Source organism: Jatropha curcas, chromosome 5, assembly GCF_041381405.1.
Source record: "Jatropha curcas cultivar XTBG-Jc1 chromosome 5, XTBG_Jcur_1.0, whole genome shotgun sequence".
NCBI classification, from domain to species: domain Eukaryota; kingdom Viridiplantae; phylum Streptophyta; class Magnoliopsida; order Malpighiales; family Euphorbiaceae; genus Jatropha; species Jatropha curcas.
Genome location: NC_143155.1, coordinates 21,620,429 through 21,631,687, shown reverse-complemented (window position 1 = coordinate 21,631,687; position 11,259 = coordinate 21,620,429). Strand labels below are relative to the sequence as shown.

The window sequence follows — 11,259 nt, the reverse complement described above, 5'->3', positions numbered from 1 at the left end:
GCAATTTTGTATATTAACACCAAATAAGACTAAAAAAAAAAAAGAGAAAAAGACAAAATAATAATCCAAGTATAGAAAATGTCAAAAAAAAAAAAAAAAAAAAAAAATCCAAGTATAGAAGCCCAAAATCCACGTTGTTCTCTATTGTTACTGTTGTTCCTCCTATTGCTTGAATTAGGCAGGCTCTCTAGTGTATAGGATCCATTTCTATCTCTTTCTCTCTGATATTCATCATATACCTCAAAAATCCAAGTATCTAGATCAGTTTTTATATCTAAGACATCAATTTCAAAAAAAAAAAAAAAAAAAAAAAACAACTCAAAACTCAAAAAATTAAAGAGAAAAACAAAATAAAAATCACAATCTCAAAAGAGAGAGAACTCAAAACCCATAAAATAAAAGAGAAAATCAAAACAATAATCAGTGCCCATAAAAAAGAACGGATTGTTCTTAGAGAGAGAGAGAGTTATTGTGTGTTAAAGAATAACAAAACAGAAACAAACACTCAAAAACCTATGAAAATGAAAAGTTAATTGAATTATTATTGAAAGTTAAAATATTGCTTAGTTTTCTTTGCTGGGTTTTCTTCTCTAAATCTAAAAACAACAAAATTTATTTAAAATTAAAAAAAAGAAAAAAGAAAAAGAAGAATAGAAAGGTAAGCCACATTCGATGATTCAAGAAGCACTCACTCTCTTTTGTAGTGCGTGCTTTTCCACTTGCCTAATCCAACGTAGCAAGGTATATAATAGATATAAAATAAAAAAGTATAAGGTTATAGGGGTTTTTTTAACTAAAACATAGGGGGCCAAGTTATGCATTCCACCATTTATTATGTGAAAAGGTGAGCAAATAGAGTTGCTCACTTAGCAACCCAATCCTATTTTATGACTAGCGGTGAGAAGTAGGGTCATGTTCGTCCTTGTTCTATTGTTAATGCTCTATATGTTAATTTGCAGCAACAAATTCATTTACTTTTGCAAAAAAAGAAAAAGTATTTAATTACATTAATTAAAAAAAACTACCTCCGTCCTATAATTTTTAATATTTTTTATTATTCGCAAAATATTAATTTGGTATATTGTTAATATATTTTTATAACAATAATTTTTACGATTTCTAATTAATAAATAAATATTTAATTGATATAATTTTATAAATTAAAGTATTTAATAAATTAATTAAAATATTTAACTTATAAATTGAAGCGTTCAACTGTAAACTAAAAATTAAAGTTGCCATAATATTTTTTATAACAATAAAGAGTACGGTTTGCACGTGGTTAAATTTACGTATTGAGACATTCGATTTGCGAAGGGAAAACGCAGGTGTAAACTAATAAATACATAAATAAATAAACATAATCCACGCAGATAATTACTCTGGCTGTTTTTTCACGATGCATCATAGTCATGCCCGACTTGAAAACGCATATTTCAACAGAACCGTAGTTGGAGTGCATTCCCATGTTTACCCTTCTCACAAGCCAAATTGACCTGTTCTTTTATCGTGTCCCCTCCCCTTGTATTCGTCAGCTCCGAGCAGCCATTGACCACCTTTCTTTAAACGCCGGCCACTAGCACAGTTACCGATCGGAGACTGGAGAAACAGATTTTCGTTTGCTTGACGAGAAAATAGATTGAAACGGACACGGAAATTTAAAGGAGAAATAGAAAATGAGGTCGGCATCTACTTGTGGTACAATAAACATCGCTGCTAGTGCTCAAAAACTCGATGTCGATAATCGGATTTCTCTCCGATACTATTACAGAATCGCTGATAATATTCTCAAACAGGTCTTGTTCTCATCTATATATCCATTGCTTGATATTGTTTATGATAATTTCTCATTTTCGGCTAGGGTTATAGGCGTGTATATAAATTTGGGCCTTTCTATTAAGGAAGCTTTGATTACATTGTGATTGAAGTGTAAGTAGTCTTGAGCTGTTTTTGTGCTTTTTAGTTTTGTTACATTTTACTTTTGTCTTGGTGAAAGTTGATAATTTAGGTTTGTTTGCTGCTGAACCTAAAATGTGAAAATGAGAATTGATTATTGATTGTCTCAATTTGATTATTTACTGTTGTTTTACGGATTGATACCAAGATGGTTGTTTTTTGAGAGCATTTTGATGTTTGGTGCATGCTATGCCTTTTTTCTTTTATTGTGATGGCAATTCAGTTTGGGACTTCAATTCCTTTTTTTTCTTTTAAATTGTATGAAATTGTTAAGAGATTAACTACTGACTAAAGTTCTAGTTTAGTAATTGGTCTGATGAGGAGTGATACTGACTAGACTTGTTGAACAATAGAAAGGTGGGAAGAGAATGTGTATGCCTGCAGTTTACTAAATTAAGCGAATGCCACTTTATGTACTAAATTCAATTGTTTTCCTCCAGTACCTTTAAAACAAATTTTAGTCAAATGTGTTTGCATTCCTTCGCTGGTAGATCGTTTTTGTCGCCTCTGGCTTAATAGCTCTAAGTGTGGTACATTCATCTAGCATCTCCATTGAAATGGGATGCATTTAGTATTTACCTTTGCTTTATGCTTGTTATGGACAGAAAGCACAGATATTACATCTAGTCTTCTACTGTTTTATCTGGCCTTTTTGCATCTTTTCCAGTTATTTATGAATAATGTTGCAGTAGTTTCTGTATCCTTTTGCAATGTGCTCTAAATTCAATGTTCTAAAATTGTTAACTTTGATTTTTGTTGCACTTTTTACATTGCAGGCTGACATCTTTCGAGAAGAAAATAATATTATAGATCTGTATATTATGCTTTTAAGGTTTTCCAGGTGAGAGTAGGAGCTACGAATTTTGTTGTAAAATTTCAAGAAGGGCGGGGAATTTCATTTTGGTGTAAAATTTGATTTGGCATTAGTTTGTGTCTATGAAAAATGATGATCTATCATAACATTTTACTTTTACGCTGTACTTCTTTTTCTGTAGTTTGGTATCAGAAACAATACCACGTCATCGAGATTATGGGGCATCTCAACAAAGCAAAAAAGTTAATTTGAAAAAGGTAATATCACTTATTTCTTTTTCTTTTTTTTTTTTTCTCCTTGTTAGAATCCATTTCTTTTTAAAATTTTGGGGTTGATATTGATTTTAATTAATTTCTTTAGAAATTATTAAATGCTGTGAATGAGTTGGAGGATTTGAAGCCAGAAGTGCAGCAAAAGATCAACGAATTTAACAGAAAACACACACATCAAGTAAATGGGAGGGACTATTTCCTGCAAAATGATTCATTAGAGTGGCCTCCTGTTAAAAAGAAAACCTTGACTAGCTATAATGGGATAAAGGTATTGTTAAAGCTCCATATTGGTTGATAGCTACTGCTTGCTAGTTTCAACAACTTGTGATCAACTGTGTTGCTAGGCAGAATTCTCCTTTGTTACTCTTTTAATCAACTGATACTTTTGCTTTATCTGCTTTATGGGGATTAACTTATGTTCCTGTACTACTCTGGATTTACAGGCTCTGAGGCCGCCTACACGAGAATTTGTTTCTCAAGGTTCAAGAACTCAGCAATTTTCATATGCTAGACCAGTGGAAGAGCAGTTCCGGAGAATGTAAGTGCTTCAATACAAGATGTGGTTCTCCTTCAAATAGAAGGGTTTTCCTCCCACTTCTTGAGTATGCCACTAGTATATCTTCATTAGTGACTTTTTGCTTTGCAAAAATGTTATGTTTTTTGGTTGTGTCTGAATAAAACAAATTCTTTGGTGCTTTACAATTAGAATAGCCTTTTTCTTTGAAGAATTGTTTAAATCCTTACTTTTAAACCTTTCATTTGAATGACAATAAGGGACCAGGACATTTTTTTACGTGAATTTTTGATGTTAAGAGTACAGTCTATAAAGCTTGGAATTATCACCCCTTTGACTTCAGTTTCAAAAGGTTTAAGCATCTCTAAGTTCTTGCTTGCGGCCATTAAACTTTATCTCTCCTTTAGTCCCTATATTACGCATTCTTAAGTATTAACTTTCAGTTCCGTTGAGACATTAAATGGTGATGCATCTGTTGGGAGTGCATGGTAAAATTTAATTGTTGTTATTTAACTTATCACTATTGTATATTAATTTCACTAAACTTTAATTTGTCTCTTAAAAATCTGTGGACCTTTACTGAGGTATCAAATATCAATTATATAATTGAGACTTAATTCTGGCCAAATATCTGCCAGAAAGCTGACATAGACAACAGACCCTATTTTTGACACAAAAGTGGGACACCTCAACACAACTTTTTCTCTCCTCTCTTTACCCACTTACACAAACTCTTCTTTACTGCTGACCACCCCTTCTGTTGTTCTCCGTCTTTGTTGAAATAAGAGAAAATTTGGCTTATTTTTCATAGGGCATTTTTAGGAAAAATAAATATAGTTTTACAGATATGATGCTTAATCGAAATCTTTTGAACTTTAGGCACTAATTTATGATGTTCTAATTATGAGATTTATTTGCAAATTAAATGAATTCCTTATTCTTTGTTTCAAAATCAGAAAGTGCAAAAAAAATGTTTTAAGTCTTCATTGCCAACTAAATTTACAAATATATTCTAATGGCAACTGGGAGATGATGCTTCAGCCTATAAACATTTCAAGCTAAATTATACTGAAGAGCAGAGATTATAAATTTCGGAGGATGGATTCCCTGCCACAAGGGCTCCGATATGCTATGTGTATTAATATGCATGTTTTTCTGTTGGGACATGGATACACGTATTATTAGTTACTCTGAATACTACATAATATGAAGTGCCAGTCAGTTTTTAACTTTTAGTACATTGAGATCCTTATTGGGTGTACAGCTTTCAGTTTGAAATTCTAGTCAGTTTCTAAATTGGCAGTTTGGTGACCCTCCCAAGCTCAGACTTTCAGGGAGGCCTAATTAGGTGATTCTGTAAACATGAGGTTGATGATAGAGACAACTTGGTTTATAGGAAGGGCATGAAATGAGCCTATAATTCCAAGAGATATTATTTTGTTTCTTCTGTCTGTCCGTCTGTTCATTAGAATTAATTAATTAACTAACTTCAATGCCTGAGTCAATGAGGATTTGATTTTGACTTATACGCGTCCTTTGCTATCCTGTACTTCTTTACAAGTCGACTCACTTCTTGCAGATCTTTAAACTTCCCACGTCCAAAGGAGGAGACTCTCTCCAGACATTCTATACTGGGTCCAAATGGGCTTCATGGGCAGTGGCAACCACCTAGGAGTGACAAAGGAGTATGATGTTATCCATCTTTTTGTTTTTTGTTCCTTCAGGCAAAGTTTGTGCTAATCTATTTCATGTGAAAGCAGGTTCAGTATCCAAGCTATGTGGACCTCACTCCAATAGAAATCCCAAGGTTTGACTCTTCTCTAGCTTTTGAAGTATATTTTAATTGCTGTTTTGGATTTCAATAGATTGACTGACGATAATGGGAGTTTCAATAAAAGTTATCGTTTGAAGTCATCATGTGGTTTGATGATGTTGATTTGTTTCAAGTTGTTTCTTCTGAAGAAACTTCTATTATATTGTTGTTTCATATTTTGCTGCCTTTTTTTTTTTTTTTTTTTCTTTTGTGGTTTTGGATTCTTTTTGATGGGTGGATCTACATTCGGAACCAGCCTGCAGCAATCTACAGAAAATGCAGTTACAGTGAATAAGAACTACAGCAATTCAGAACACAATAACCTTCAAAAATCGATCGAAAATGGATTTACATTAAAATCAGACAGCAGCAGCCCAGAGCCTGAAAGATCAAGTTTAGAATCAGTTGTTTCTGTTAGTGATGATAGTCAGATGCACCAAACTGAAGAACCTGCTTCCATGATTTCCTTTGAGACAATTGAAATCCCTGTTCAGACAGATCTGATTAGACAACCTTCTCCTCCAGCTGTGCTTGCTGAAGTACAAGATTTGATACCTTCATTGTCGCCCCAAGTTACTGAAGCAGAGCATAAAATGGACATTTCCTCACCTAATGATTTTGTTCATTCTGAATCTCCCCTGCAATTGCACATTGTAAGCTCCTCAAGAACATTGTTCTTTACAATTTTACTGTCCTATTTTTTGCAGTTAGTCAGGAATCTTGCTGATGGAAATTGTTATTCATTACGTGTCATGCAACTTTGTCCATCTTTAAAATTTTGGGACCCTGTATTTGTCTGTTTGTTTTCTCAAGCTAAGTATTTGTGATCTACTAGCTTATCCAGGAGTAATGTGGTTAGCAAAAGAAAATAAGGGTGTTTGTGGGAAGGTTATGTCAACTTGTATATTCTCCAAGCTTTATGAAGGCACTGTTGCCTTAAGAAGTTGGAATACTGGAGTGTGAGAAAAGCAATGGAAGGGGAGGAGATATTGGTTTCTGGTCATGTACTAACTGCTTGTTTCTTTGCAGTCAACCACGATGATGGAGAATTTCATGAAGTTGGCAAAGTCAAATACCGATAAACATTTAGAAACTTGTGGTGTCCTAGCTGGTTCTCTTGTAAGTTCTGATAACCTAAAAACTACTGTTTTTTATCTTTGCAATTTTTTATGCTGATGGTTCAATTAATTACCACTTTGTAGAAAAACAGAAAGTTCTATGTTACAGCTCTCATTATTCCAAAGCAGGAATCTACATCAGATTCGGTATGGCAGTTTATTTAAACATTGAGGATAGTTTTTTCATATTTATTTATTAATTACATAGATTTGATTGCCATTTAAATGCACACTTTCTTACCAGTGTCAGACTACAAATGAAGAGGAAATATTTGAAGTACAGGATAAGCGATCTCTATTTCCTCTCGGGTGGATTCATGTGAGTAAAAGTGTCCATTAATATACTTTTGCTTATCTGTCGCTTCTGGTATAAAATGAGATGAGCCTTTCCTTTGGTATGGGACTATCAAGCTTTCTTGCCATGCTAACTATGAGTACAGAAATAAAAGTTTATTCTGCAATTATCTATCTGTATGTGTATGTTTCTTGTCTGATCTAAATTTAACATTACCCTGCCAACTTTAGTTTTGCATTGATGCTGATTAAGTTCTTCTCAGTTTCATGTGTACTTGATGCCATTATTATTACTTCAATCGTTATGATTTTTATTTGTCTGCTGGGATTTCCTTACTTGGATGTTATTGGATCCTGAATCAAGACTCAGTGTTGGAGTAACTTTAGAGTCTGAAGATTTCAGGTTAAACATAATTAAAATGGACTATACATTTAATAGTGCCAGTTGTGGATAAGTGAAGGATATTAGATCAGAGGGAGTAGAGCTGCCTTGGTGTGCTCATTTTGGAGACTTCAGTTCCATATGAAAAGATGGGGAATATGGTGGGAAGATGTTAATGCATAGAACTGAAAGCAAGACAGGTGGTTGAATTGGCTGTTGTTGGGGTGCTTTGTACAAAAACCACTAGTTATGCTGAAGAGTAAATTCTATAAAACCGCTATCGGACTGACTGCCCTCTACTTAAAAGAGCCGTGATCAAATGAAGGGCTACATGACAAATGGCAATTTCTGGAAATTGCAAGTGACAGAGAAGGTGAACATATTACTATGCATTAATGTTCTGGAAATTGGGGGCAGCTTAGCTTCCTGAAATGGTTTAGCCTTTCTAATATTCGACCTATGGATCTGACTGTGTAAAAAAGTGGATGAATTGTAGTGGTATGAATGAGTATGTTGGTCCGAAGATGATTTAAGTTAAGATCCATCATATAGCAGGAGTGTGGGAAAAACATCACTGTTAACAATGATAAGAAGAAGCAGGTCTTGAACTGTTTACTTATGTGTGCTATAGTCAGGGCACGATTCTGAGAAACATCATTTGTTAATATTTATTTGCGGCAAAAATAATGTCAAAGATGCTGCTTGTGGGATCTTGATACTGTTTTAATTTAGTCATGTGAGAATTTGCATTTGGATAACTTGTATTACACTCAAGTTTACTTTGCAATTGGTGAAACTCTGTGAAACAAATAAATGCTTATATATCATTTAGAGTTTAATTCTCACTACAAAGTTTTTTTTGATTTATATATTTTCTCAGTCACTATTAAAAAATTTTCTTCTGACTTGCTGGTTTCTCCCCATGCTGCAAATTCCAGACACATCCTACACAGTCTTGTTTCATGTCATCAATTGATCTTCACACCCATTATTCCTATCAGGTGATTGGCTCTTCCTGTTATTTTATAGTTCACTCTCATTGCAGAGGAAGTCATATTACATAATGTTCTTGTTGGTTAATTATTTGAAGTGGTTCAGTAGAAGTGGGAGTCATATATATAGCGCCTTTACATCATCAAAGGCCATGATTTATGCAATTATTGAGAAAGTAATCACTTTATAGCTTAATCAGTTGGATAGTTAGAGCAATCATAAAGGTGCTACATAAATGTGAATGGTGTATAATGTATCTGAGAGTATCTTTTTACCTTACATTCAGTAGTTTTTCATTCTATCCAGTTTTTTGGCTTGATTTTTTTGTCAGATTAGATAATGCAGCGGCCAATTTTGATCTAGTTTTTTCCATTGCCTGTTTCCATCAGTTAGTTCTTTTGTTGATCATTTTCTTTATTGTTCATTTATACGATTTTTCATTCCTCAGATAATGTTGCCAGAATCTGTTGCCATTGTCATGGCACCAAGAGATACTTCAAGGTAACTTTTTGTGTTATTAAATTTCAACTTTTTGCAATTATGTCAACTTAATTATATATATATTTGGTGCAGAAAACATGGCATTTTTCGGTTGACATCCCCTGGTGGCATGTCCGTTATAAGACACTGCCAGCAACGTGGATTTCATCCACATGATCAACCTCCAGATGGTGGGCCGATTTACAACACCTGTACAGATGTCTATATGAATCCCAACCTAAAGTTTGATGTTATTGACCTACGATAATCTTGTTCCAATCTCAAGCAATCTATAATGTTTTGGCAATGCAATTGTTCATAAACCATCAATTTATGGTGAGTGGCTTTACCATTTATGTGTTCCTTATTAAATTGTAAAGAAGTGAATATATTACAACTGCCTGTATACTGATACGAATCAGTCTATTTGAACTGGAAAAATACACGTTCAAACTTTTCCAGCGAGGACTCAGTCCCCTTGCTGGTTTATGACCGTTACATCCCTGCATGCACATATGCATGCATATGTACATGCTGGCTCAAATGCATTTACAAGCTTGATATGCTCCTGCAAACTGGGGCAGGGGGCGGCTAGTGGTTCTAGTGGTTCTTTCTTTTTTAAAAGAATCCAGTTCAGAATTGAGTGGTTCTAGCTGGTTCAAGTGGTTTCAAAGTAGTTTCCAGCTAGTTCTGGGTTCCGATAGCCCTTGACTGTCTGGTGTGAACATCAGGAAAATGAAAGCTCAAGGAAGAAAGCAGTTAAGCAAACATGGAGAAATCATGAAAAGAAATGGAGTGATGTAAAAGCAAAAGGTGAGATAATAATAATCTCCACAGAATGTGTGCATTGGGAAATCAGCTTTGGTGGGTGGGTGGACTCTTTTAGGAATGGATTTATTTTTCCTTTCTAATACGTGCATCTTTTGAATTCCCAGTATTGTCCATGAAAAGCCGTCCAGTACTCTGTTTTCCAAAGCAAGACTTGGAAAATACTTCAGTCTTGGTTATTGATTGGTGAAAAATGCTTTTCTTATTAAAGAAAACAAGTCTTTCTTTCACGCCCAACAAGCGTCACATTTGTCTCCTCCTGATGCTTTTTAGGTCATAGCAACCTGCAGTGCTCTCATGCTTCTACTTTGGGGCAAACAAAGCATCTTGAACTGTGCACTAGTACTGGCTACCGTTTATGAAACGGTTGCTTATTATCATACATAGGGGAAAAACACATTTTTCTAATGGAGTTCAAAAATTTCGCTCTTGTAATCTAATGACAGTAAGGTTGCTTCTTTTAACATTAAAAAAGAAAAAATACAGCCACAAACACAATTTTGAGAAAGAGCGATAAGACTTCCCATGAAATCAAAACTCAACAGAAAAAGCTGCTCTGCCAATAAAATGGTGATGAAACAAATGTCTATTTTTCATTTACATGTTATGTTTTATCTAACTACACCCTCAACTGGTTCGAACAAAATTAGGATTATTTTGATTCTCTATATTATTAAAATTCTTCCTCTAATTTTGATTAAATTACTGCAACTTTATTTGCATTTTTTTTTTCCTAAAATTAGTTTCGCACCCACAATCTCAGTTAAGGGTTAGGGTTGTTTCAATTGAGTTCTAACTTTCAACCTTTTTTTTAAGTTCAATGAATTAAACTAATATTGTGAAATACAATAAAGTTAGTCTTCATTTTGGCTCGATAAATTGATAAAAACACTTGTAGTTGGAAGAATTTGAACTAATCAAAGAACATACGAGTGACACCTTTAGTTAGTTCTAATCAGATCAGTAATTACTATATTTTTTTTACTATACGTGGTTTTGAGGTAAATTACTCAATTTTAGGTTTCGATTCTTCATGGAGATTAAATACTAGAGAAGTGCAAGTAGTGGGTAGAGACATGTTACAGGTGATGTATGTAGGGCCTCATTGTGGAAATAAGACCAAAGCGTTGCTAACAAGCAGTTACCAAGCACTCGTCGTTAGAAATTAGAATACTCAGGATGGGGCCATGTGTCTCTTTGCTTGTTCACGTGGACATATCTGACAAAAATGGATTGCATGTCCATGATCAATGATGTTGGTGTAGGGTAGGAATGGCTGTTAGATTCATCTGCACTAATGGACCCCATTTCCCCACGCCATACGGTTTCTCCCATGGATAGCGGGTCAAGTAACCCTTAAAATGTACTACTCGAAATTCAATTTAATTATAAATTAAGTACCTAAATTTAAGAGTGTAAACAAACTGAGCTAATTTACAAGCTGTTTGAGTTTGGTTCTAAAAAATTCAGCTCGAACTAACTTGTTTAGTAAATGAGCTGAACTTGAGTTTAATCATATTCAGCTTTAAAACTCATCGAGCTTTATATATATACATATATAATATTTTTTAAAAAAATTTTTCGAGCCTCAAGCCAAACTTGAGCTCAAAATTTTTTGAGTTAAACTCGAACCCAACTCGAGCTTTCATCAAGTTAAACTTCGAACTTGGCAGATTTGAGCTCGGCTCGGCTTATTTAAACTGTACCTAAATCTGTCTTGAATTCATTTAGAAATTTACTTTTTATTATGTGAAACCCATTGTAAATCCGATTACAATTACTCGTTTAAATACAT

At 34.0% G+C, this 11,259-nt stretch overlaps 1 protein-coding gene across 1 annotated transcript; it reads left to right on the top strand.

Annotated features, from left to right (window-relative positions):
• Positions 1 to 1,544: 1,544 nt before the first annotated feature.
• Positions 1,545 to 9,101, top strand: AMSH1 (associated molecule with the SH3 domain of STAM 1). Its single transcript, XM_012237638.4, has 14 exons — positions 1,545 to 1,796; positions 2,733 to 2,797; positions 2,952 to 3,027; positions 3,131 to 3,310; positions 3,486 to 3,580; positions 5,136 to 5,241; positions 5,317 to 5,363; positions 5,626 to 6,022; positions 6,399 to 6,488; positions 6,572 to 6,634; positions 6,732 to 6,806; positions 8,102 to 8,164; positions 8,605 to 8,657; positions 8,730 to 9,101. The coding sequence occupies exons 1-14, from the start codon at positions 1,677 to 1,679 to the stop codon at positions 8,902 to 8,904; spliced, it is 1,605 nt and encodes a 534-aa protein (XP_012093028.1). The 5' UTR covers positions 1,545 to 1,676; the 3' UTR covers positions 8,905 to 9,101.
• The last annotated feature ends 2,158 nt before the right edge of the window (positions 9,102 to 11,259 follow it).